At 46.0% G+C, this 27,958-nt stretch overlaps 1 protein-coding gene across 2 annotated transcripts in view; it reads left to right on the top strand.

Moving 5' to 3' along the window:
• TMEM132C (transmembrane protein 132C) overlaps positions 1-27,958 on the top strand; it is a 162,732-nt gene that overhangs the window by 112,685 nt on the left and 22,089 nt on the right. For both annotated transcript variants that reach the window (XM_079322105.1, XM_079322104.1), the window contains 2 exons: positions 8,479-8,662; positions 27,548-27,691. In XM_079322105.1, coding sequence (XP_079178231.1) covers positions 8,479-8,662; positions 27,548-27,691 — 328 coding nt within the window. The remainder of the gene's footprint in view (positions 1-8,478; positions 8,663-27,547; positions 27,692-27,958) is intronic.

The following is a 27,958-nucleotide window of genomic DNA, read 5'->3' on the forward strand; positions in this document are numbered from 1 at the left end:
AAAATGATAAATCTATAAAATGATCAATTTTTTATAATACCGTCAATGCAGCAGACATAGGGAGAAAGAAAAATATAAATATCCAGAAGTGAGAGAGGGTGAACTCGCTAGTGAGATGCTGAATTAGGCAGAAATCCAAGTGCAGATAGTTGGTGCAGTCTCAGGTCTGTCAGCCGTGACAGTATCTGTTCAAATGAATCCTTAAAAATGTTAATTGCACATCACAGGCACTTCAGCAATGACATTTCTGCCACTGAATGTCATGGGGACATTTTCCCTTTTATTATCCTTGAACAGGAGGAGTGAACTACCACCAAATAACTGTATCATGAAATGTAATGGATCTACCTCCAGTATTTATGCTGGTTCCACTTTCAATAAGCTTCTTTTTAAATTTGCAATGAGCAAGAGCTTTGGATGGCATTAGGAAGGCAGTGTTGTTAATCTTTGCTTTATGAACTGTAAAATAAAGGTTTGTCCATCAGACTTCCAGAACTGCAGCTACCGAAAGCCCCAGGGTCTGTGGTTTTTGTAAATTTGAATAAGAGCTGGTTTATAACTGCAGCCTGGAGTTGGTCTCATTTTTGTCTGATTTCCCCAGGACATTCACTAGCACCAGCTCACTCTCTTTTGTTTTAAACATTCATAAGAAGGAAAAAAGGGAAAGCAGAGAGGGAGTTGTGGAATCATGGGTTGGAGGGGAGCTTCAAGCCCATCTAGTCCCACTGACCTGGCTGCTCTCATTTTTCACATGGAGTTCCAGCAGCTCAGGTTTATCCACTGCTGCTGCTCAGGGTTTCCTCAGGTTTGGGTTTGGGTTTGGGTTTCTGCTTCACCCTGCTTGTGTCTGCCTTTAGCACAGGAGAGACCATGAGAGCAGCACACGACATGGAAGAGAATTTACAGCAAAGAGTGGGATTAAAAGAGTAACACAAACATTCTGCACATGCTAATAAGGGGAATAAGATGGCCTGAGACTGGGGGAAAGGAATTCATCCAGGCTGCAGAGTGCTCCTTAGTGAAGCTTGCAAAAATATATTGACTTTTTAGAAAGAAAATTTCTTCAGCTTCCCCAAACTGCTACTCTCCAGCTTTGGGTTGAGCTCAGTATTATTCAATTCCCTGCAGCTCCCAGTCCAAGAGGCTCCAGTCAAACTGGGTTTGCTGTGTGATGAAATTGCAGCTGTTGAGTTTATTTCTCAGAGGACAGGGCTCATTTCAAGGCTTTTTTCTCTCTGCTCAGGCAGCTTCACAGACACCCAGAGAAGCTTGGAAAGGAAACTTGGGAAGTGTCCACAAGGAATGCAGGGAGACCCTGGGGCTGCCACCCACAAATTTGACTTTTCCTTGCCCCGTGGACTTTTTCCATGGCCAGCAAGGGTGAAAAACGACTTCAGTTCACCTCAGTTGCTTTCTTAGTTGTTTCAGCACAATATCCAGCACTTACATGCTGTTATTCTCCTTCCTAAGCCATCAAATGTGTGTTTTCTTTAAATCCATTGCCTCTGCAAAATGCAGGTATTATATCAGCTTTACATGCCTGTGAATGGTTGGCTTGGTAGGTGTTTTTCCAGCAGGCAGGTTCTCTGTTGAGAAGGAAAGGGGATCTTTATGCACAAATATTTCTGGAGTTTTAAACAGTGGCAGAGCTGTAAAAAAACCCCAACCCCTGTGGGAGCTGGAAGCTGAAGATACCTGAGCTGTAGATGAGATGTGCATATCCCACATCTGATTTGCATGCACAGTTACATCTAAATGTGATTTTTTTTTTTTTTTTTTTTTTGCCTCCTGATTCCTGATGCAGCTTCATCTCCAGTTTGTTGCAAAGTGAGTTCCTGGTGCCCTGGCTGCCACAGGAGCACACACTGGGGCTGTGCCACCCTTTGGTCACTGTGTCACCCCAGGGCAGAGCTCTGCCACACCCCAGTGCCCAGTTAGGACAGAATTACCTGGTCATGGTCACAGCAGCTGGAAAATCTTCACTGGCTTGAGAGTGGAGCCTGAGCCCATCCAGCTCACTGATGGATTTAGTAAATGGAGTTCTACACCATTTCCAGGGGTGCTGTTCCTTCTAAGTTGAATAAAACACATGTGGTCAGAAGATGAGTTATCTAGACTGCTTTGTCAGAGGTGTTCTCCTGCCTCTGAAAATGTTCCACTGGCTGCTCCCAAGCTGTTAAAGGCAGCAATGAAATGGGAATGATAAAAGCTCCTTTGGGGTATTTGATCTCATCTTGCTGCATCTATCAAGCTGAAAGAGCCATAAAATCTAAGGCTGGTGATGAGATAATTCTGCCTTCCTTTCTCCATCTGAAAGCTCTGGGTTTGGAGTGAGTCTCTCTGAAAATATCTGCTCAGGGTCTCCTTTCCAGTGCTGTCCCTTGGAAGCTTTTCAGTGCTTGCACATTTGCTGTCTCCAAAAGAAGAAAATGCTGCTTGCTTAGGGTGCTGCTGGAGAGGTTCCAGCTCTGAATGAATAGGGTAGAAAATGTCCTTCTCAGAGGCAGGAAGAGATGATGAATCACTTGAAAGCTGATTTCTTGACCAATCTGCCTGTGTATTCTGTTATCTGAAATGGTAATGAAGACATGAGCAGCCTCATATCTTGAGCAGACTGAATGGGAAATGAAATGAAGGTGGGAGCTGGTGGCAGCTCAGACCTGTGTTTGCCTTTTTCTGATGGCACCAGTGTGGTTCCTTTGGGAACAGGGGAAAATCAATCCCATCTACCTGGTGTGTGATGTGGTATCAGAGAAACTAATGAGCCTGCTGTCTTCACTGCAGTGTTTATTGGTGATTAGTGACTCTGAAAATCTGCTCTGCATGGAAGGAAGAAACTGGGGATTTATTGTGATCCCCAGTCAGGTCTCCCTCCTCCAGGGCCTGTCCAGGAGAGGAGCATTCCATTTTCTGTACTCCAATTAGCAACATGACTTTTGCTGTTTGCTCTCAGTGTAACATCACTGAGATTGGCAAGGCTTGGGCAGAGAATTCAGGCTCTGGGTTGTTTTTTTTTGTAAGTTATTTTTCACCTTGTTCCCCTGGGGAATACAGGCACAGAAATATCATAGAAATATCACAGAAATATCACAGAAACATGCCAGCCCAGGCTCTCTGTACCCTCTGCCATGCAGGCAGTGCATGTGTGGTTAGCTGAGAATTACCCACCCACGTGGCAGCTCTCAGCAGCTGGACCAGGGTGGGTTTAGGTCTTTCCCAGCCCTGCTGCTCCTGGGGCTCATGGCAGAGGTGCCACATTCAGGTGCAGCAGCCAGGCACCAGAGGTTTGTAAAGTGCCCAGTGCCTGTTGATTTTATCTTGGCTTTAAGGATCTGTGTCCTCATGTCTTGCCTGAGGTCGTTCAAGGATGCTGTGGAAGAGCTGGGAAGTGAAATGAGATTTCCTGTCCTAGTCCAAATACCTTAATCAAAAAGTGATGTTTTATATCACAGTTTATGACAAGAAAGCCAAGAAACCTTATTAACTAATCTAACTCTGATCTGGACTGTACAGAGAAATCAAGTGCAGCATTATATCATCCACCTGAAGATACACACATATATTATGTTATGATGATCAAGAGTTTGCTCAGTTATACCTTGGATATTTTCCTTTGGAGAACTTCATAATACTTTTAATGTTGTAGATTTCCATGAAATTATATCCTCCCTATCCATTAGTGTCAAAATAGATCATCCCTTTCTTTCTCCTCTGCTAGTTTTTATGGTTTAAAGGTAAAAGCTGGGTTAATATTGCAAAATAAGATATTTAAACTGCATTTTGTCTCCAGTAGCATTATTCTGTAATTACCACATCCTTTCCCCATTTTTTGGGGGGGAGCTTTTTACCAGCTTTTATTAAGGACTTGCTGAAAAAACCTTGTTATTAAGCATTTGTACTCCATGTGAGCAAGTGTTTCAGGTGGGCTGTGGTGGAGCAGCCAGCTCTGGTGGCAGGGGGTGCAACTCAGTGATTTTAAGGTCTTTCCCCCCCCCAGACCATTCTGTGATCTTTAAAGTCCTCTTCAGTCACTCTCTCCCAGATGAAGTTCCAATTCTGTGCTGTTAATTTTTCTCTGTGACTGCTGTGGCTCAGCCTGGTCCCCAGGTGTGTTCATGACCATTATCACCATGACCAGCTGTGCTCAGGGACAGGGGAACTGCAGCAGCACAAGCCCTGAGCCCCATCCCAGCCTTTTCCAGGGTGGGAAGAGGCACTGGAGTCTCAGCCTGGGTGAGCTGCAGATTGCTCTGGGCTCCAGCTTCACCAGCAGCTTTTTGGGTTTGTCTCTGCCCATGGTAATAACATGCTTCAATACATTCCTTTTAGTGAGGAGTTAGATGGAGCTGGGGGATGATGGGGTTTGTACTCTTCATTTTTTATGTCATTTGGTAAGTGCTGATCTTGCATTAAGATGTCACTGTCAAACTGGGTAGCATTAGAGGAGAAAGGAGCTGCTGAATTTCCAGCAGGTCGAAGTATTCTCGGATCCCTAGGCACTTTCAGTAAAAATCTGTTGGAATAAAGGATGGCTAAAAAATGTTTTTAATCTAGGCTTTTAAAAATTTCTCTTTTGAGAGTCACTGTAATAAATCGAAATTATTGATTCAGCCTGTAGCAGTGCTAAGATTCACTCATTTAAGAGTTGAAACTGCTCTATTACTTGGAGCAATAAGGCAGCTCTGTGAAATCTCTCAGCACAGACTGCTGCTCCTCACCTGCAGAGGGGCAGCAGCAAAGATTTCTGTCTGCTGAGTGCTCTGGGTGCTTCTCTTGGTGGTTTTCTGCCTCCCTGCCCCTGGAAACCTTTGCAGCATGGCCTGGTCACTAATCCTGGGCTCGTGGTCACTAATTCCAGGCTCAGTGGTCACTAGTTCCAGGCTCAGTGGTCACTAGTTCCAGGCTCAATGATCACTAATTCCAGGCTCAGTGGTCACTAGTTCCAGGCTCAGTGGTCACTAATTCCAGGCTCAGTGGTCACTAGTTCCAGGCTCAGCTCAGCCCAGGTTTGACATTGCTCCCCCTTGTACCAGACCCCTGCAGACAAACAGAATGTGTTCTGTGTTCTGCCCACACTGTGAGTCTGCCCATCAGCTGAGCTGGGCTGTATTACCAGGTTTAAATCCCCTACATTAAGTCCAGCTTTTGATAGAGCCAGTCCTGGGCATCAATAGAAGAAAAATCTTCTACCAAGGGTAAATATTTCTCAGGGCACTGGAGGTTTGAATTGTCAATTATTTGCAGAGGAATGCTCAATATCATACTCAGAACTCTTCCAGGATCACAAGTCCAGGTGCAGTTGCCACTGGCTGATGTCCCCAGGTGCCCACACAGCTGGCAGCAGTTTGATGGCATTTCCTCCCTGTGTCACTTCTGTTTTGCCTTTTATGCATCTTTTATTATCTTTCCATTAACAGACCATTTCCATTGCACCTTCTTTTTCTCAGAGGGCTGTGCTCAGAGGTGTTCAGGGGCTCTGTGCCTGTTCTCCTGGCTGCTGTGCAGTGCTCACACCCTCCCAGTGGCTGCTCAGCACATCAGGATCCTCACTCAGCTGTGCTGCACGTGCTCCAGCCTAGCCCTGAATGATTAGCATTTTTATAAATTAAAATAAGTCCAGGGAGTGAACTGGCCCAGGGGAACTCTCAATCCAATCAAATTAGACTCATATACCCACCCTGGAGCAATTCCTTAGAAGCCCTGCCTTGAGGAAGCTTCATTTGTAATCACTGCATGCTGTGTACTTTAGAAAACTTTTATAATTACTTGCTGTTCCGGCTGCTGAGCACTTCTAAATGTTGGATATTAAGGAACTGCTGTTTCAGTCACTGAACAAGCTCTGAACATTAAATGTGCTTCACCAGGAGCATTTTTTTCTCAGCCATTACACATCTCTGAAGGCACTTTTTTTTTTTCAAGTGGATGCTTTCCCAGCTGTTGATCTCCTCTCTGTTTCTTCTGTGTGGAGAGAGAAGGAGGAAGCTGATGATGGTGGGGCACTGCACAAAGGTTTGCTGTGCATCACTCACAGGTGCAGGCACTGCAGTCATGCTGCAGCTCAGCCTGGAACAGCACCAAGAAAAGCTTTGTCTTGCACAATCCACATTTTCCTGATGTTTTTGTATATCATGTTTTACAGAAAAATAATACTTTGGTGTTAATCAGAAGTCTGTAGGTAAATTTTGGTACCATTTTTTATAGCCACCACTGCAGCAGCCTGTCTTGGCCATGGGTCAAGGTCAGGATAACTCAGTGAGTGATACCCAGTGCCTGGGGAGAACTGGGAATCCAGATCTGGTGTTTTGTAAAAGGTGGTAACAATGATTTCCTTCACAGAACAGCTCATCAAAATCACACCTCAGGTGCAGGATGGTGTTGGGGTGCTGCAGACCCTTCCTGGAGCCAGGTGCTGGCACCAGAATGGAGGGGCAGGGCTTGATAAGAGATTTGGGCAGAGGTTAATAAAATATTTGATGGGTTCCTAACCTGTGCCAGTGTCCCCTGTGACCCTGAGGGTGTCAGCAGCCCCTCCTGAGTGCTGGAGCAGAGCTGGGACCCTGAGGGAAAGCCAGCAGAGGTTTGGGGTCAGGGACTGGCTCTTCCCACCTCCAGATCCCACCTGGAGCTCTCTGGAGCTGCCAGCAGAGTGGGGGATTCTCTTGGAGAAATGCACATTTTCAGAGGGTCTTTGGGGGAATGCAGGAATCTTCTTGGTCTGGAGAACTTCACTGACTCCTGGAGCAGTTTTGGTGTGTGCAGAGATTTATTCTCCCTTTGGTGGAAGTGAAAGCACTGAGATGGTCAATCACATGGAAAAACTTTTTCTCTCTCAGTTACTGAGAATCAGAGGTAGAAATGGTGCAAATAATGTCATTTCAGGTGTCATTAATCTGAGGCATAATGGTGCCTTTAGCAGCCAAATGAACACTGCAGCTCAGGTGCTTCAGGTGTCTTTGCACATGATCATGTTTGCAAATAAATTCCCCAGTTCCATGCAGTGCATATTCCCTTTGAGGTGTAAACCCCAGTTATTGCAGCTGCCTCCTATTTACAGGCTGGAAGATTTATTTAGTAGGAGCTCTTCAAATGGCAACAGGCTGGGCTTGAGTTATGAATTGCTAAACCCATCCATCTATCACATTACTGCCCAAAATCACTCTCTAAGTGCAGGCAGGAAATGTGCCACTGTCACAAAATGCCCCAATGTCTCTCTTTTGACACAGCAAGAAAACAGCAAGGAAAGAAATTTCAAGCATTAGGCAGTATTAAGACTTTTCAGAGGGAGCCATCCAAATGAAAACCCATAATCAAAATAATAATTATCAGGGGAACCATTTGCTTTCAAAGTAATCATGCAAAGTAAAGCACAGAATATGTCTTAAGTAGCAAAAAATGGTGATTTCTGTTCAGAGGGAGAAAGGAAGTCTAGCACTTGAGAATATAAGTGCTTTGTACATGATCAGTTCCTGATGGATTTTCTCAGAAATGGGCCTTCCTGTATGGTATGTGCAAAAGAGAGAAATTGGAGCTGTTCCACGATGAATGCAGCAAAGGTGTGATGAGGCTGGGATTGGGTTACTGAGCTGGCAAGTTCCCTGTCATTCCCTTCATTTTCAAATCATCTCAGAGCAGCTTAGATTGCACTCACATTCAGTGGAATAGTAACACTGTGGGAAGGCATTTGGAAAGTTCCAGAAAAGTTATTGGATAATTTCTAATGAAGGGAATTTAAGCTATTTTTTTTTTTCAGCAAACCAGCAGCTAGTCCAGCAATTTTTTCATATATTCTTACTATTTCTAGTATAGCGAAAGTAATTTAATGTGAGGTAAACATTTCCAATGTGTCTTTTCACATTTGTTTTTCAAATTTGGTAACTGAGATTTTGGTATATTTTACCTGCCACAGCTTTTTGTATTATTTTGTTTTGTTTGGTTTTAGTCACAGCTGCCTGAGATTTTAATTAATTAATTTCCAGAGAGCACCTCTAAGATTAAAGTAATGTCTATTAGTCTGATGTCTCTTAGTCTAATGTCTATGACTATTAGAATGATGTTGTTTTTTCATTTAATCAATAATTAACATTTAATCCCGTTAATTGTTTTAAGGGTTTCCCCACACCAGTTGCACTGAGGTTCACTGCTGAGGATTTCTGTGATTTTGGTGGTGGACATCCTCGAGAAATCTTGGTTTTCTTTTGGAGTGCAGTAACCCTGGGCTCCCCAGCCTTCATGAGCTGCACTGGCCAGAGCTGAACTCCATCCCAGAGTATGGAACCCACTGCAGAATCATAGAGCCCACGGGATGGGATGAGTGTGTTACAGCCCCCTGCGCCCCATCCCTGCACAGTGGCCATAGTGAGAGTTTGGAATCACTTGGATTAAGGCAGTGTGTGTGCTGTGAGGCAGCCTGGATGGCAGAGCCCCTGCAGGTGTGTGCTGAGCACACAGTGATGCTGTGTGTGCTGTCTGTGTCCCCAGGAGCACCAGCCTGTTCCACGAGGTGCTGCAGCTGTCCTTGGAGATCAGCAGCTTCAGCAGCCTGTCGGGCTCCCAGCCCATCAGCTGGCAGCTGGAATATCCCCGGCACGGCGCCGCCGAGCCCGCCCTGGCCCAGATCTTCGTCTGCCACAGGGACCTGCTGGCCATCGTGCCCCTGGCCATGGTAAGAGCCCTGCTGGGACCGGCCACCCTGGGGAGGGAGAGCTCAGGAGCAGCCTCGGCATCAGCAGGGAGTGCTGCCTGCCCTGGCTCTGCCCCTAAACAGCCTTGCTGTGCACACCACAGGGCTGCAGAGTGAGCACAGGGCAGGGAGGGAGGGAGGGAGGGAGGGAGGGAGGGAGGGAGGGAGGGGAGGGGAGGGAGGGAGGGAGGAGGGGAGGGAGGGAGGGAGGGGGATGTGAGGAGGGAGGGAGGGATGGAGGGGATGGAGGGAGGGATGGAGAGAGGGGAGGGAGGGATGGAGAGAGGGGAGGGAGGGAGGGATGGAGGGGAGGGAGGGAGGGATGGAGGGGAGGGATGGTGAGAGGGGAGGGATGGTGAGAGGGGAGGGATGGAGGGAGGAGGGGGAGAGAGGGAATGGAGGAAGTAGGGAGGGGAGGGCAGGGAGGGAGGGATGGAGAGAGGGGAGGGATGGAGGGGAGGGATGGTCAGAGGGCAGGGATGCTCCGAGGGGAGGGATGCTCAGAGGAAAGAGATGCTCAGACAGAAGGGATGCTCAGATAGAAGGGATGCTCAGAGGGGATGGATGCTCAGAGGGGATGGATGCTCAGAGGGGAGGGATGCCCAGATGAGAGGGATGCTCAGAGTAAGGGGATGCTGCCTCTTCAACCATCTCCCTCAGGTTTAAACCCTGAATTTCTTGGCTTTTCCCACCAAGCCCAGTAGATTTTCCTTCTTCCAAGCTGCAGAGCAGCTCCAGAGGCCTCAAGGACCTTCTGCTGAAGGCCCAATTGCTTGGTCCTTGCTAGGCTGAGGCTGATGCTGATTATTCTGCTTGATGACCTCATAGTGTAAGAACTTTTGGGTTCAATCAGAAATAGAAAACAGTAATAGCCTCAATAATGTATTTTAAGAATCATGAAGTGCAAACTTTCATGTGGATAAATGGTTTGGGTTAAAATCTACTCTCTCTGCTCAGTGTTTTAGGAAAAGAAGGAATTTCACTGGATTCTCCAGCATTTTAGGTGTGCTGTTGTTAGGTAGGCATTGTATTTTCTGTTGGTCAGGATTTGGAAGAAATTTAGACATAACTCTATGCTTCTTGTGACTTTTGCTCCCTCCAGTGCATCATCTTGGTGGTAAAATTCTGGCAGTCTTTTCTTTGAACAGTGTTCAGCAGATAATTAGATGGGTATTATTTCCTGGAAGTCCCAGTCTTCAATATATTCTTCCCCTTTGAAGAGTGAAACTGCTGCTCATATCAAATGAGGTCATGCCCAGCAATTTCCTGATCCACAGTCTGTTAAGTCAGCAGAAAGCCTGCACTGCATTCCAGATCTGAGGGGGAAATAATTGCCCTCATTACCTGTCAGCTTGAGCAGGCAATATTTACTGGAGCATCTGTCCTCCAAGGACTGGGGAACGTGCATGGAGAGGAATTGCTGTGGTCAGATTTTATTTTGAGATTGATGCCTTCCACTGCCAAACTGCAGACATGTGTCTGCTGGCAGACTTGGTGTCTTCTTGCTCTTTCCATGAAGGAATTCATCAGCTTCTTCTCTGAATCCATACCTGAGGGAGTAGAGATTCTAACCCTCCTGTCAGGGTGCAGTGCCTTTGCTCTTGCATGCAGGGTTCTTGCAGACTTGGGTCTATTCTGCATTAAAATTCATCTGCCTGCAAGGGTTCCTGTAAGAGCTGGAGGTCTGAATGGATGAGTTTATTGTTGTATAAATCATGTAAGGCAAGATCCTTTATTCCCAGCAGATTGCCAGTGGGGCCTGTGGGTTCAAACAGAGGGTTCAAACAATGAAATCATTAAACCTTTCTCCTCCCAAAGCTTTCTTGTGTTTATCTCACTGCTGTACCCTCTGATAACACTTAGCCAGAGCCAAAATACACTGTGTTAACAGAATGCAGCTGGGTAGAAGAGCAGAGCACAATTGGCTTTACTAGCAGGATATTGGTAGATAAAGGGAATTTTCACTTTTCTGTTAGCAGACACTGCATAGCCAGCCAGGGTGCTTCCTTCATGCAGGCATTAATCTCCAGCTGAGCTGATTACCTGGCAGCTCTCCTGCTCAGGAACACCAGCCCCACTGGAAGCAGGGAGGGCAGGGATGCTGTCTCTGCTGGGATGTCAGATCAGAGCCTTTATCTGCACTGCCCAGAGCAGCAGCACAGTGTGTGCAGAAATCAGATCTCAGTGTTCAGCAGCAAGTGGGGTTTATAATCCTCTGCAAAGCAGATTGTGTTGATTTAGGTGTGGAGTGTTCCAGGGTAAAACTGCCACCATCCAAAGTCAAAGCTGTCACTGCACATTTTGAAAAGTGAGCAGAAAAAGGAGCTGCCCAAAGTCACTGCAGGATGCAGGGGCTGCTCTGAGCAAAGTCCTTCAGCAAACTTTCCCTGCTTTGGGTGTAACAAGGGCTGCCTCTGACCCGTGGACTCAAGCTGGTCTCATGCGAGCCATTCCAAACTTATGAAGCAAGAAAGATCATGTATCTTTTATTGCCCTGTGCCTGATTACATTGCAGAATGAGTGGGGAGATGAAAACCAAGCGGTCTTCAGAAGATTAGTGCAACTGTTGCTATGGCATTCTGAGAGAGATTAAAGAATTGACATTGTCAGCAAGAACTGAACCTGAAATTTTCAAAGAGCCTCGTGGGGCTTGGATCAGTGGAGCAAGTGGTTGGGTGAAGCTGCTGAGGAATCAATGGAAATTCCTCAGGTAGGGAAAAGAGAGGGTTTCAGCAAATCCATATTCCATGTGCCCAAACAGAGTGTGCAGTAAGGAACAGCAACACAGTGATGTGCTACAGGGAAATAACAGGAGCAGGAGACACCCAAACTGCTGGACTGACAGCACCTGGAATCATTTTCTGCCAGAAAAAATGTAAATTTGAGATAAATCTATTTTTTCCCCAAGCTCAGAAGTTAAACAGTCTGAGTAATTTTGGAGGATATGTCACCCTTCAAGGGAGCTGGAGAGAAAAAATGAGACAGAAAAGTTAGAAAAATACAGTTTTAACTGGTTTGTTGCTTTCTAACTCTGACATAGCAGAATATCAGCTAAGTGCTGTGCACCAAACTAGATTCCAGATTTAGATTCAGACAAATCCTCTCCTTTCCAAATTCCTGAGTATGGCACTCAGTGAAACCATCCACTCAAGGCTGGGTGGAGATCTGTGCCTCAAATCTCCCTCCAAGTGATTCAATTTACATTGTTGTATTTCCATTGCTTAACAGCAGGAATTCCTGAGGCAAGATTTGTAAAGAGGCAATGTCATTTATTAGACCTTTGGATAGAGATGGGAAAAAATAGATGTTCTTTCAGACAAACACTCCCTCCCTCAGATCCCTGGACTCACTTGAATCACAGATGCTGAGAGACAGCACAGCTACACAAAGTGGGGCTTGTGAAATTCATCAAGTAGGAGAGTTAAATAAGAAAATAAAATAATTTCTTAAGGCATGTCTTAAGAAATATATGTAAGATATATAAGAAAATATATCCTACTATCTGGGGCTGAATTATGCCCCATTCTGGCTTTTTCAAATTTCATCACTTGTTGCAGGGTCAATTAGGAAAGTGCTTTTGTAGGACCTTAAATAATGATTTGCTAAGCTGCTTTTGAAAACCTCCTCAATTAATCACAAGTAACCTCAGAACTAGCTAATGAAGGTGTGCAAGGTTGCTTCACTTACTTTCCACAAATTTTTCTAAGATTTCCATCCTGTCATGAGCAAATGTAGCCAAGTGTGTAGATTCTGCCTGTTGGCTCTGTTAAAGCAGCCCAAATTTCCATCTGTGGTGTGTGCAGAGCTCTGTTTGTGTTCAGCACAAGGCCCCATTTTGGGAAGCCCAACCAGAGATTTCTTTCCATGTTCTAAATGGGTAATGCATGTTTTACCAGATTTTGCTTTGGGATAGAACAAGGTGCAAAACCTGTGTGTGAGTGCCTTGTTCAATGCTGATATTAAAGGAAAGCTCCTTCATGGGGGGGAGATGGGGCATCCCTGATTTCATTTTTATGCAAGACCATCTGTGTGGAACTGGAGCTCAGTCCTTCAGCAGCAGGATGCACTCCCTCTGAAGTTGGTCTACAGGTGTGACTTGCATGAAATCCAGGTATTAAAATGATGAAGCATAAACTCAATGTCAGGAGTCTGTTCTCAGGGTTCTACTCCAAATTTACTTCAAAGGCCACTTGTCACCGTGGGAAACCATGCAACTCTTTAATTTCCTCTTTAAAATAACTCTGATTTTCAGTGGGTCCCTCAGGTTTCACTCAGCACCCCTGTGATTCACTTTGCCCACAAGCAGAGCAGACTTGGAGCAGGCTCAGGCATTTCTGCAAGTTTCCTGCTGCTGTTCCACGTGCCCAGGAGTTTGTCTGTGCTCCTCAGCTGCACCAGTGGGTCTCACAAAGGATGTGATAACAACAATCACCTGTCTGCACATGTCCTGCCTTTCTGATGGTACAAACTGATTTTTAAAATGATGGGAGCTGATGCCCCCACTGATCCAAGCTGGTGTTTCCCCTGTGCAGCAGCATCCTGTGAGCTGCTGCTTAACCCAGGGTTCCAGTTTGTGCAGTGAGCTGGCAGTCCCAGCATCAGTTGGGACTCTCAGCTGCTCATCAGGCAATTCCTCATGTGTTTTTTGCCCAGCTGAGCTGTTCATTAGGATGTGTGTGAGTGTTTCTTTACATCCTGAGCTCAGTGTCTTGGTGCTGCTGCTGCAGAGCTGTGACTCAGCCAAAATCACTTTTTGGCAGTTTGATGTGTGCTTGTTAACTGGCTTTCCATTAAAACAGAGGTGATCAGAAACTTAGCTCCCAAGGCACTGTTGTTTTATATACACATTTATTTCTGCTGCTCCCTAAGGTAAGGATTTTTAGGTATTTCATTGTAATGAGGTCCCTGCAATACCATTTTAAAATTTGCATTTTAAAATATGGACCTGAATAAATAAAGTTCTCATCCCTGCACAGTCTGTGAGTTCAGAGCATAAAGCTCTATCTAGTTCAAGGGCACACAAGTGCAGAATTCTCACTCTGGTTCATCTTCCCTTCTTGAAGGGGAACCAACAGGCACTGAGGAGCTTTCCAGAAGGAAAAACCCATTTCCTGATTTGCTTATCACAAACAAACAAATGAACAAACAGATCATCCTCGTGTCAGAGTTTTCAGCTGACAGGAATTGTCTCAGATAATTCAGTTATGAATCGCATGAAATAAATACTGCGAGTTTAGGAAATTTATTTTATGCAAAATTGAGTTATTCTATTCATAGTCCTAACTGGGACAGCTTAAATCATCTCTGCAGCCCTGAGCAGTACCATGAAGTCAGGAGATTTTAGAGTTTAAAGGAGTCAAAGAGCAGAGTCACAATCTCCTGGTGTGAGGGGAGACACTGAGATCCCTCCTGTGCTTCCTCCCCCAGCACTGCAGGGCTCTGAATGAGGAGATTCCTTCATTTCTGGGGTGTAATTCTGACTGTGCTTATTGATTAATCTCATCTGGGAGGAATTGGCTTTTTTTGCTGCCTGCCCATCAGGAAACAAAAACAAAACTGTTTTTCATTGATCTCAAATTGGTCAGAAGATGCAGACAGCATAAAGAATCCAAAATGACTCAATTTAACACTGTGTTTTAAAGTCCCAGACATCACTTCTACAACCCTTGCACTTCTGCCTCCAGCTTCTCTTTTCTTTTTCTTTACTACAGTCACATTCAGTCCTGCCTCTTGCAGGAAATGAGAACAGGTCAGTAAGGCTATCCCAGCTGGCTGGAATTCATATTTCCATTGGATCAAGCTGTAGGTCATTTTCTGTGAGTCTGTATCACTTCCTCTTGCAGCATCCCCTATCTGACAATGCTGTGGGATGAATTATTTTGGGATTTTTAAGATGCTGAGGAGAGGTGGGGCCAGCTAACTTCCAGATTTGTAAAGCTCTCTGAGAAATGTTAATATGAGGATTAATAGATGCTTCTTAGTCTCGACAGGAGGCAAATCCTGCTAAGCAAACAAAAAGCTGCAGAGCAAAAGAATGTGCAGTAAGGCAGGTAACAAGTAAATTATTGGCTGCTTGGTGTGCTGATACCAAAATGCTGTCCTGGAAGAGGGGTGTCAGAAACCTCTGGAATATTCTGTGAGCCAGGCTGATCAAAGCCAGGGCTCAGTGGAGCTGAGCTCCCTGAAGGGAGAGGAGGGACAGCACAGGGGACACAGGATCCACCTGTGCCAGCTCGTGGCACTGCACTGGGCAATGTGTGAAATCTGGAGGTTCTGTTGTTCTTGGGGTGTGTTTTGTTTTAAGTCTTGGCTCAGCTTTGTGATACTGCTCCATCAGAGGAAGACATCCATAACAACAGGGGATATTGGAAGTGACAGCTGATGCAAATTTGGGTTGTTCACACAAGCACAAAGAGCTGCACAGCTGCCACACGAGTGAGCAGAGCCAGAGCTGTGCTGCCACAGGAGGGGCTGGGGAGGACACTGCAGACCCTGCAGGGCTGGGCTGGGGCTGCTCAGGGCTGTGGCCAGCCCTCCCTGCAGCCAGAGCAGGGCAGGGGCACTGCCCAGGGGAGCAGAGACCCTCAGTGCTGGGCACAAGGTTGCAGCTGGCAGAAAACAATTGAAAGGCAGAGGAGGTGCAGGTTTGTAAGGCTGCAGAGTGTTGGCAGCCCAGGTTTGGGCAGAGCTCTCCTGTGGCCACCTCTGCAGGCAGCAGAGGAGAGAAAGGAGCTGGGAGAGCATTTAATGCCTTTGTTTGGGAAAGGGAATGGACTCAGCAGCTGGATCAGGCCTTCTCCTCAGTTATTAATGCAGTTCTCCCTAAACGTTCTCATTAGCTTCAGCTAACAAGTGATTGCTGATAAATGCACATCCCTGTCCAGAGGAGCTGCACACAACAAACCCTGGAGGGGAATGGTGTCAGCTCCTCCTGCTGTCCCCTCAGGGCTGGCAGCTGAGCCAGAGCACGACAGGTGTGTCTGCAGGTGTGTGTGCAGGTGTGTGTGTGCAGGTGTGTGTGTGCAGGTGTGTGTGCAGGTGTGTGTGCAGGTGTGTGTGCAGGTGTGTGTGTGCAGGTGTGTGTGCAGGTGTGTGTGTGCAGGTGTGTGTGTGCAGGTGTGTGTGCAGGTGTGTGTGTGCAGGTGTGTCTGCAGGTGTGTCTGCAGGTGTGTCTGCAGGTGTGTGTGCAGGTGTGTGTGTGCAGGTGTGTGTGTGCAGGTGTGTGTGCAGGTGTGTGTGCAGGTGTGTGTGCGGGTGTGTGTGCAGGTGTGTGTGCAGGTGTGTGTGTGCAGGTGTGTGTGTGCAGGTGTGTGTGCAGGTGTGTGTGCAGGTGTGTGTGCAGGTGTGTCTGCAGGTGTGTGTGCAGGTGTGTGCAGGTGTGTGTGCAGGTGTGTGTGCGGGTGTGTGCAGGTGTGTGCAGGTGTGTGTGCAGGTGTGTGTGCAGGTGTGTCTGCAGGTGTGTGTGCAGGTGTGTGTGCAGGTGTGTGTGCAGGTGTGTGTGTGCAGGTGTGTGTGCGGGTGTGTGTGCAGGTGTGTGTGTGCAGGTGTGTGTGCAGGTGTGTGTGCAGGTGTGTCTGCAGGTGTTTGTGCAGGTGTGTTCTCAGGTGTGTTTCCAGGTGTGTTCTCAGGTGTGTTCTCAGGTGTGTTCTCAGGTGTGTTTGCAGGTGTGTTTGCAGGTGTGTTCTCAGGTGTGTTCTCAGGTGTGTTCTCAGGTGTGTTTTCAGGTGTGTTCTCAGGTGTGTTTGCAGGTGTGTTTGCAGGTGTGTTCTCAGGTGTGTTCTCAGGTGTGTTCTCAGGTGTGTTTGCAGGTGTGTTTTCAGGTGTGTTCTCAGGTGTGTTCTCAGGTGTGTTTGTTTGCAGGTGTGTGTGTGCAGGTGTGTTTGCAGGTGTGTTCTCAGGTGTGTTCTCAGGTGTGTTCTCAGGTGTGTTCTCAGGTGTGTTCTCAGGTGTGTTCTCAGGTGTGTTTGCAGGTGTGTTCTCAGGTGTGTTTGTTTGCAGGTGTGTGTGCAGGTGTGTTCTCAGGTGTGTTTGTTTGCAGGTGTGTTTTCAGGTGTGTTCTCAGGTGTGTTTCCAGGTGTGTTCTCAGGTGTGTTCTCAGGTGTGTTCTCAGGTGTGTTCTCAGGTGTGTTCTCAGGTGTGTTTGTTTGCAGGTGTGTGCAGGTGTGTTTGTTTGCAGGTGTGTTCTCAGGTGTGTTCTCAGGTGTGTTTGTTTGCAGGTGTGTGTGCAGGTGTGTTCTCAGGTGTGTTTGCAGGTGTGTTCTCAGGTGTGTTTCCAGGTGTGTTCTCAGGTGTGTTCTCAGGTGTGTTCTCAGGTGTGTTTGCAGGTGTGTTCTCAGGTGTGTTTCCAGGTGTGTTCTCAGGTGTGTTCTCAGGTGTGTTCTCAGGTGTGTTTGCAGGGTGTTTGCAGGCTGAGCATGAGGTGGATACCTGTGACCCCTGCAGAAAAACAGGAGGGATTTCTCTTAATTGGCAGCTTCTAATGATGATTTTGATCTGTGAAGAGAGTTCTAGTATTTCTGGGGGTGCCTTACTCGTCACAGGCAGGTGGAATATTTGCTTAGCAGAATTGTGAATTGTTTAGGCTGAACTCTGATTAATGAGGTGCTGAGGTGTTACAGCTTGGACAGTGGAACAGTGGAGACACAGGAAAATGCTTTACTCTAATGGGATATAATGAGGGAGCAGGGGGTTAAAAAATCACCATGACTTGTGTAAGACCCAGTGTTTTAATGAACTGCCCCCAAACCTTAAAAACCCAGGAACTTTTCACCTTCAATTTGCTCTGGGATGCATGTTTGCCTTACCCTGCTCTCAGTTTACAGTTCATTATCCAGACAGATGCTCATCACTGAGGATGTTTGTCATGGAATTCATTAGGAATCTGTATTTCAAACTCAGAGTTGTGCTGGGGGAGATAAAGCACAGGAGCAGGGCAGGGTTAGCCCAAAGCTGGCTCTGTGCTTGGGGCTCTGTGCTCTGCAGCAGCTCTGAAGGACAGCACTGGGCATGGCATGGGATTTATCCTAATCCCAGAACCAGAAGGGCACCAGCACCTCACCAAAGCTTGGACCACCCAAAAAAACCACTTTAAAACAGGCCTTAATGCCCCATCTGTCAGTGTGATGCCATGTGCTGAGTGAATGACCAGCCCAGCCCTTGCTCTGGGAATCCACACAAAAACTGGGCTGCCCAAGGTGGGTTTCCCCTCAGGAACAAATCATGTCTAATATTTAAAGCTCCAGCACCACAGCATGACCACCAGCACGCTGGTGAGAGAGGGAATTTCAGCAGGCAAATGGAAAAAAAGTTCCACTGACATTAATTTTAATCAGGTCCCAATCATCTGATTTGTCCTCTGCATTTATTTTTTTTCCTCTAGCAGAGCTGATTGTCTTTCTGCAAGATTTGTTACCTCACAGAACAATAACACAGGCTGTAATGATGTAATTTATGGCTGTAATTTGCTTTTGGAAATCCTCTATTAGTGAGAAATAGCAACAGTGCAGTTTTATTAATTGCAGTGGGTGACTGTTGAATGCTGAGTGTCAGTACCAGAGGAGAGCCTGTGTCACACTCTGCTCCCCAAGGTCCTGTAGGAGCAGAGCTCTGGGTCCTTTGCAGGCTGTGCAGGGAGTATTTTGCTTAAACTGAATAAGTGTAAAAATAATTCAGGTTCAGTGAGAAGTTTGAGGAAATGGCAGAGGGAAACATTAGCCTGTAAATTCAGTATTGAGAGACACAGCAGAGTGTTTCTGCAGCACATAATGTGCTCACACCCAGGATGGCTCTGCAGAATTGCACTTTTATTTACACCCTCTGCCCCCAAAGTGCTGCTGGCAGCTCAGACCTCGAGGTTCATTACTGAGCTCCAGTCTCAGAGTGCCATGCCTGGGAGAACCACTTCATCTCTCTTCCTTCTTTAATGTGGACATTTTTTACCTTGGCAGAACACTTTCATTTCCATTTGCATAAACCAGACTTTACCAGGATGTAGCTTAGGCGGGGGAAAGCACACAGGTAAAAATCACCTTGTGTGATTTAAAGGTGAATTCTCCTCCTTTTGTGCTGTGCAGCAGTGCTCAGCTGGCTCAGCTCCAGAGCCTTGCTGTAACCTCTCTGTGCTCTTGAGCTCTCGTTTTGGGGAGCTGACAGAAGGCAGGAGCCTCCTGCTGCACAGGCTGTGTCAGCAGCAGAAACCAAACCCATCCTTCTCGGACCATCCTCAGGAATCATTTTGTCCAAGGTACAGCGTGCTTTTTTTTTGGTTTTTTTTTTTTAATTTTTTACACTTTGCTGCTCGGTTGAGCCAGCAGAGGAGCCTCTGCTTTGGCTGCTGGAGCTGGGACAAGATGTCAGTGGAAAGCAGGGCTGAGAGGGAGCTGCCAGCTGGCACAGGTACCCTCAGGCATATGTTTGCAGGATGCCTGGGAGCTTCAGCTTGGTGTGGTAATAAATAACTCATCCCAGACTCTGTAATTCCTCCTCCCTGCTCTTACCTCATCCAAATTATGGGCTCCTCATTAAGCCCTGGGAGGCTCTGATATGCAAAAATAGGAATTGTCTGGCGGGGTGGCAGCCACACGTCTGTCTGCAGTTGGTTTCTGCCTCTCCCCTTTGGCTGGGGCCCACAGCAGGTTGACTCATATTTAAAATTAACTCTTTAGAATGAACCTGTATTTTCTGTGTCACAGTGCCAGGGCTTGGCTGGCAGCATCCCTCTGCACTGCTGATTCTTTAGGAGGGAAAATTCCCTGCTCAGACATGGGTGCTGGTGTGCCCTGCTTGAGTGCTGGCAGGGCACTCTAGCCCTGAGGGGTGAAAATCAGAGTAATTCCATAAGTGGGGCCAGGTCTGTGGCTAGAGGGGATGCCTTTTGTTAGGCCATGCAGTAGGGTTGGACAGAAAGCCAAGCTCCCAAGCACACAGATCTTTTTTCAAGGCTCTTTCAGCCTGGAAGTTGCAGTGAGATGCTCAGATAAAGTTAATGGTCACTGGGATTGCTCCAGGTTACACTAACGAGGAAAATGGGGCTTTAAACAAATGGATTTGATCCCTTTGTGTGTCACATCCCCACAATGATCAGAGCAGCCTTTTGCAAGGATGCTTCTCTAGCCAGAGCCTCCAGCAGGATGTGGACAAGCAGCCCCTGGAGATAAAACATGTTTCTGCTTGAGGAAGGGGGGAGTAAATGGAACTGTGATTATTTATATATACTGTATATATTCAATTTTCCTCCTTCTAGATGTATGCCAGGTTTAGTTTCTATAAGGCCCACCAGTCTATCAGACACGTGTCTGATCAATAATTTAATTTTCCTGTGTCACTCTCTCATCTTTTTAACCACAGTGAGTGTCTGATGTCTGTACAGTATCTGCTGTCATTAATGCAATAATCTTGGTCCTGCCCTCTGTGAAATCAGTAAACCATTTGAAAAGGGAAAATACTCTAGGTACAAGGATAGGAAATAATAATGGCTATTTTCTGCATTTTTATCAACACTTTTTCATAGTGGTTGCACAAGAGTTTGTGGTGTTTTTGTTACAGATTTTGCTTATCAAAATTTAAAACTGTAGAGCCAAAATAAGAAAAGAGCAAGTAGATTTCTCTTGCTGATTTCAAACCAGACTAAATTAAATGGAAATACTGAAGCAGAAGCTGCCTGCTTCACAAATATTTATCTTTTCCTGGAGTATTGTAAGTGGCTGCATTCACCCACTTAATGCTCTTAAATATGATTCTCTCCACTCTAGTGTTTCCCAAGCACTCATCTAAGGGTGCTTATTAGATAAAAAATTCTGTGTATGGCCACTATAGGAGATGATTTCGTGTGTCTACCAGAGATGAAATGTGTTTAATTTATGCACTGCATAAATGCAGAAAGCCAGAAGTTTTCAAGGGAACTCAGGACAGTTTATTGCTGGGATTTATCAAGTGTGAGTGTGTTCAGAAGGACCTGCAAGTGCACTTCCATCCACCCAGCAGCAGCAATGGTTCTCAAGTGTGCTGGGCTCAGAATAAGGGCTTTTAACCTGTCACTTCACAGATTTTCATCTGTTCCCATTTTCTATGCTAAAAAGAACCAGTTATGGTGCTGCAGTTGGAATATCTCAGGTAATCACTCACATTTCAAGCCATAACCACAGTTTTTTCTCTCTAGATAATGTGTTTCTTATGTAAGTGCTTTCATTTCTAAGTCAATTTAGCAAAATATTGAAAGTGAGGATTGAAAAAATCCTCACAAAGAGGGTTGTCACAAAGAGGAACAGGTAGTTTCTGTGTTACAAATAAGCATCTTCTAAAAAAAATCTGGCTTTTTTTAAATTTATGTATATGCTTGGAGAAATAAAATGTAGACTTCTGCTTCCCATCTTCTCCAGTCACTTTTATGTCCTTATTCTGTATTTAAGTGGTTATAGAAAGATGAAATGTGGGGTTCTGTTTCCCATCTCCTGCAGTTATCCTTAATTTTTTTTTTCTTAAGTTTTAATAGGTTCCAGGATTGTTTCTTTGAAGTCATTTTCAGTTCCAGACTCTCAGCAGGAAATATCTTTCTTTGCCAGATTGGCCCTGAATCCTGACATGGCTGTTCCAGCAACAGAAAGCAGAGGCAGCTTTGGTGTAATAGTTGGGGTTTATATATTTAATTTTATTTATTTATTTCATATTATAGAATATTTGAGCTGTTCCTATTGGAATTTGATGCCACAGCTCCTGCAAGGCACTGGTGAGACACCCTGATAATGATAAACACTCACAAAAAACAAACTGCAGCCATTTACAGCTTGAAAGATTCTGGAGGAAGAGACAATTTAAGATGAAAACATTGATTTTGTTCCATGTCCTTTTTAATTTGCTGTTCCCATCACCTTTCTGCAGGTTTTAAGATAAAATAGAGGCTTTATGTATTTTTAAAAAACCAATATTAGTCAGTTATTGACCCACATGGGGATCAGTTGTTCTGGGTGCTCTTGGAGTGTAAAATCTCACCACAGTCTCTGCTCAGCACACCCACAAAGGGGCTGCTTTAGAGAAATGGGAAATTCATATTCAGGCAGTGGAACTTTAAAAATATTAATGCAAGTGCTTAGATCCTTATTTCACAAGGGACAGGAAATAAGATTTCCTGGTTAGTCTCAGTGCCTGTGGCAAACTCATACAGCTCCAAAATTAAGTTTTGAATTGGTTTTATGAACTGCATATCATAAAGTTAGTATAGCAAATACAGTGAAGTAAATATTTACTTCTGCAACCAATTTGTTAAAAAAAAAAATCTGAATTTGATTCTCAGTTGTTTAGGAGTGGAAGAGATGACAGGAGCTTTGGAGGCATTGTGGTTCTGTGGTTCTGTTTTTCTGGGGTTCTGTTGTTCTGTGGTTCCATGGTTCTGTTTTTCTGTTGTTCTGTGGTTCTGTTTTTCTGTGGTTCCATGGCTCTGTGATTCTGTTGTTTTGTGTTTCTGTAATTCTGTTTTTCTGTTTTCCTGTGGTTCTGTTGTTCTGTGGTTCCATGGTTCTGTTTTTCTGTTGTTCTGTGGTTCTGTTTTTCTGTGGTTCCATGGCTCTGTGGTTCTGTTGTTTTGTGTTTCTGTAATTCTGTTTTTCTGTGGTTCCATGGCTCTGTGATTCTGTTGTTTTGTGTTTCTGTAATTCTGTTTTTCTGTTTTCCTGTGGTTCTGTGGTTCTGCTCTCTGGACCTGCCAGGTTCTCCACTGCCCTGTTCCAAGGCTGGACATGAGGAGCAGTGCTGGTTGTGTCCCCCAGCAGCTCACAGGCAGTTCTGTCCCCTGAGCTCTGCAGCAGCTCAGCCCAAGGCAGGATTGCTCAGAATTTGTCCCTTTTGGAAGGTTCATGCTGATCCTGACCCAGGGTGTGCCCATTGCTCATTTTCCTGCTGGCCACAACATCATTTATGGCCTTTGCAGGTGGAATGCTGGTGTGATTTTACTTTTTTGAATATTCCTGTGTCACAGCAGTGTGGGTGGAGCCCAGAGCTCTGTCCCTGTCCCTTGGTGCCCACTCAGACCTGAGCAGTGCCAGCTCTCACCAGTGCACCACCTGCACACAGAGCAAAGCAACTCAGGGCTGCAGTCTCCCCTTGCTGTAAGGGGTGCTCACTTCTGACAGATGCTGGAATTGCATTTAGCAGCACAGTGTGCATCTCTGAATCCAGGCAGTCCTTGGTGGTGCTCCCTTCTGCACGTCTGAATGCTGACAGGATGGATTCCCTGCAAGGAAAGGGGGGATTAGTTATCCAAGGATCCAAAGATATTTCTCTGCATCCCTGTCTGTTAATGTATTCTGCATCCCCCTTTTCTGTCTGCAGAGTGTAATTTATCAGGACTCAAAAATTCCACTAGCAGGGTATTTGAGAGCTGTACAGGCAGGGAAGAAGATGGAATGGCTTGTTGCTAAAGTAGGGGGCCAGTAATTAAGATTTATGTTAATGTGGAGACTAAACAGAGACAAGATGGTTGATTAAAAGGGCATTGCATTTGCAGAACACCGAGTTCCCATTTTGAAGAGACACTTAGATCTTCATCATAAATTACACTGTCCACCAGAGCTACAGGGAAGATTGTGCTGGGCCCAGAAAATTCCCATCCCAGCTTTGCTTTCTGTGCTCCTGTTCTCCTGCAGGGCTGCAGGAGCCCCAGCCTGGGCACTGAGGTGTGCTCTGGGATGGGCTCTGATAATGAGCACTGATGATGGGCTCTGATAATGAGCATTAACGATGGGCTCTGATAATGAGCACTGATGATGGGCTCTGATAATGAGCATTAACAGTGGGCTCTGATAATGAGCATTAACAGTGGGCTCTGAGTGTCAGAGCCACCCTCTGGCAGGTGGGAAAGGTGAGTGTGAGTCCCTTCCTGGTGTCCCTGTCCCCACATCCCCTCCTGGAGCCCCCAGGCCAGGGACAGGGCAGTGCCAGCCCCAGCTCTGGGTCTGCCCACTGGAGGTGTTTGGGCTGGGTTTGTTCTGCCCTTGATGTCTGTGCCATTTCACAAAGCTTTCACCAGAGGAGGCAGCTCACAGTGTGTTGGGTGGAATCAGCATCCAGGAGGAACTTGGAGCTCCTTTGTTCTCCTGTCCTCATCAGAAACAGATGCAGAAACAGCAGCTTTTATTCACTGAGTCTGTTTCTTATGTAGATTTGGAATGGCCCAATTTTTCTCCACAGTTAATTTGTTCCTTAGCTAACATTTTCCTTGGCAGTGTGACCTTGGAGTCTGGAGTGATCTGGATTCCACCTGGATCCATGTTTGAGGGATGCTGTTAAAGAAACAGGCTGTCCCCTTTGGTTTCCCTCCTGAGCAGCATTGCAGCCTCTTCTGCACTTGACATTGCTCATGAAGCAAAGCCCTCATGTTCTACAGTGATAAATGAAGCAGAGCACAACTGAGATGTGATGGGCAAATAGTCTTGAGGTTTGTCTCATGCAACCTGCTTGGTGAGCAGGAGCACTCTGTTCTCCTGCAGGGTGTGCTGAGAATGTAAAGAGCAGAGTGTCAGCCCCTTCCCCTCTTGTGCTCAGTGCCTGTGGGTGTGGAGAGCCAGAGCTGGCAGAAAGCACAATGGATAATTTACTGTTAATCACAGGATTATGCAGATAAACAGGGTCTGCTGCCTAACAATGTTATTTCATTAATCAGCTGTAATCTTAGCAGCATGAATAACCCCAATCCACACACCCAGTGTGTCCCCAGGCTCATTTTCAGGTGGACAGTGCCTCTTCCCCTATCAAAACACAAATGGCATTTTTGTGTCAGTGCTTCAGGTGACACACAGGTGTGTCACTGGTGGTGTGAGGGACACATCTGAATGCTGAGCCACGATTACCATTGTCCTAGCTCCACTCCCAGCAATCTCAACCTGCAAACTGGACCATTCTCATGACCTCAGGCTCCCATGGATTTCTCTTGATAACACCATCTAATCGGATTTAGAGTTTAATTAAACAGCTGTCACTTTGCTTCCTCATTCTGCCACAATTTAGTGTTGAATTAGTTCCTGCATCAGTCATGGCTGGATGCTTGCCTTCTCACAGCTGAGAGCTTGGATGAACATCAGGTTTGCTCTTCAGCTAATTCCAGGCAAGACTTGGTGTTCTTGCTCTTTGTGCAGAGCTGTGCCATCAGTGCAGCTTCCCTGGCTGAAAAGGGGAGATGGAATCCAGTGTGGGATTGCTGCAGAGCCACCCTGGGGTTTCCTATGAACACTGTGAGCACAGCCTTCCCTGCTCTGCTTTAGGAATAATCTTTTCCCTTTCTTAGGAAGAAGTGATTTTTCTGAAAGCCAGTCCTGCAGTTTGCTCTGGAGCAGTGCAGTGGGTGCAGCTGTGGGAGGAAATGTTGAGGCCAATGCTGCTGGTGGTGGATTTTATCCAAATTAACCCTGACACAGGCAAGAGCAGAGTGGGAGTGGGGGTTTGTGGTGCTCTGAGCTCCAAGAGGGAGAGCTTGGACATCTCCTGGGCAATGGTGGTTTTGCATCAAACTCTGTCAGTAAATTTTAAAGTCATTTCTTACACACAAAATCCAGCGATTTTCTTTCAAACATCTCCTTTGATACCTCCTTGAGCCTAACCACAAGAGTTTTCCTCTAATCATTAGAGGAAAAATTGTTCTTTAATTATACTATTTGTAATTAAATACATTCAATTAGGAATTATTTCCTTCATGTGTTGCATGCATTGAAGGGATGCCCTGCTAACAGGAAAGCCCCATCCTAACTGGGAGTTTGTGGATGTTTTTCAGGCAGGAAAGGCAGCTCAGCCCTGCAGTATCAGTCAGATGTTGCTGGGATTTGGGCTGGAGGCTTCCCCAGTCAGAGCTCAGCCTGCCTTGTTTCCATGAGGATTATCTGTGTGGCTCTGTGTCAGCTGTGCAGCTGCCAGCCCTGATTTTTTGGAGTTTGCAACTTACAGAAACTTCTTTCTGACCTGGATATTGATGCTGACTTAGAATGCATCTGCCTTCTGTTTTCTTAATTTACTCCCCTCATTTTTGAATTTCTTGGGGAACAAGTCCAAACACTGCTTTCAGGTTTTCTGTCACACAAAACAAATTTCATTTTAGAACTCTACTTGCTGCCTGCACAGAAAGTGGATTAGCTCATGGGGAATTTTAAAAATTAAAGAATGTGGAAATGGCCAAAATATTATGGTTTTTAGAAGTGCCTTCATTTTAAATGAATTCACAGTCTCTCTGCAAGTTTCTTGGGAATGTTGCTTGTGTACTCCTGAATCAGCCAGCAGTCAGGGCAGTATCTTGTGTTCAAAAATGAGACCCAGAAGCCACAGCTCTGCTGGCTGTTGGGTTTTCTGTGCTGCTGGAAAAACAGTTGTTTTCCTGATGGTGTTTGACATGCCCTTGATGTGCTGCTTGTGCTACCAGTGCACATTCAAGAATGTTGCAGGGAAAAAAAAAAGATCTGGGTGCAGAGCCAGAGCCCTGTGGCTCACGTTGAGTGTGCTCACAGACAGACAGACAGACAGACAGACAAGACAGTTTCTACTTGAGCTCCTTTTATTGTTTTCTGTTTCAGTTCATCTCTTGAGGAGTTCTGGGCTGTGGATGTTTCCCTGCACTGCTCAGTTTTCTGTCAGTTCTTGTGGTGCAGACAGTGGGTGATTCTCCCTGAATTGCCTTTGGCTTTATTGCAGCAATAGAAAGGAACTCAGAGTTGTGCCATGAGGCTGTTCCACATCCAGGGATATGGGGTACATGATTTTCTATTTTAGTTCTAAACAAAAAGGACAATAAAGCCACAGCTTTGTTCCTTGGTCTCTTTTTCTGGTTTGTTTTAACTATCACAGGGCACTTAGAGCCTGAGGAGGGGAAGTGACAGAGCTGAAAATTGCTTTTAGTATAGTGTGTAATGTATTAATTGCTTGCACATCAGTATTTTTAATCTGTGTAATACCCATGAGTTATGGCTGCTTTCAGGGGAGGGGAAGGCAGAAGGTTTCCATCTCTGCTCAGAGCTGTAGCTGGATCACCAATCTCTTCCCAGGGCTGGATCTCTCATGCAATTGCAATGATTTGGGGTTCTTACATTTCTAGAACACTCAACATTCCTTTTTAGCATTTCCTTTTAAGTTTGATGGGATTTCTTATGAGAGCTGCAGGAGAACCTGAGAAATAACAAGTTGCCAGATGAAAAGAAAATCTGACCTAAATTTCAGACTCAGTAAAGTTGAGTTGAAAACAGTATCAACAGTATCAGTGCCCCATTTTGCTGCTGTTGCCATCAGTGGCTGCAGTCCTCATGACTTCAGTGCTGAGGAATTTGCTGAATATTTTATTCACTTTATATTGAAAGCTGAAAAGTTGGAGAAAACTTTGAAGTTCTTCTTGCATGGGAATCTTGGGAATACAGTGATGCTGAAAGAGTTCAGGAGTTCCAAGTGTTAGCCTGCTTGATGGTGCATTCAAAGGCTTTTATGGGCCACAACCCCAGCTCAGACTTCAAATTTCCTTGTTATTTCCCCTGCAGTTAACAGCATCACTAACTCCTTCTGGATTCCTTACATTGCTTCATTGGCCATATCAGAGGAAATTAAATAATCCTGAAACAGTTCCAGAGTTCACAGAGAGGCCTCGTCTTTGCACTGGGCTTGATTCACAGAACATTTTTATTTTGGAAGCTCTTACCAGTCAAGGCTACATCAGTAGAACCTCTGAGATCACAAGTGGGAAGGTGAATATTGGGGATAGCCCCACACAGCTCAGAAGGTGCCTGTGCTGAGCTCAGCTCAGGTGTGCAGCAGTGCTGTTCAGCAGGTGAATCAGGCTGGGCTCCTTGCTGTGTCTCTGGGTGGGGTGCAGCCCCAGCAGGGGCTGAGCTGTGCTGTGCTCGTTTGCAGGACACAGAGGTGCTGAACACGGCGGTGCTGACGGGCAGGACGGTGGCAGTGCCCGTCAGGGTGGTGGCCATCGAGGAGAGCGGCGCCGTCACCGACATCTCCGAGGCCGTGGAGTGCCACTCCTCAGGGGAGGATGTCATCAAAGTGAGTCCTGCCCTGGCTGTGCTCAGCAGGGAGAGAGCTGGGAACCACCCTGCATCAGCCCCTGCAGGTTCCTGTGTGCAGGATCCTGTGCCCTGCAGGTTCCTGTGCCCTGCAGGTTCCTGTGTGCAGGTTCCTGTGCCCTGCAGGTTCCTGTGCCCTGCAGGTTCCTGTGTGCAGGTTCCTGTGCCCTGCAGGTTCCTGTACCCTGCAGGTTCCTGTGTGCAGGTTCCTGTGCCCTGCAGGTTCCTGTGTGCAGGTTCCTGTACC

This window comes from Erithacus rubecula, assembly GCF_903797595.1.
Source record: "Erithacus rubecula genome assembly, chromosome: 19".
Taxonomy (NCBI): Eukaryota; Metazoa; Chordata; class Aves; order Passeriformes; family Muscicapidae; genus Erithacus; species Erithacus rubecula.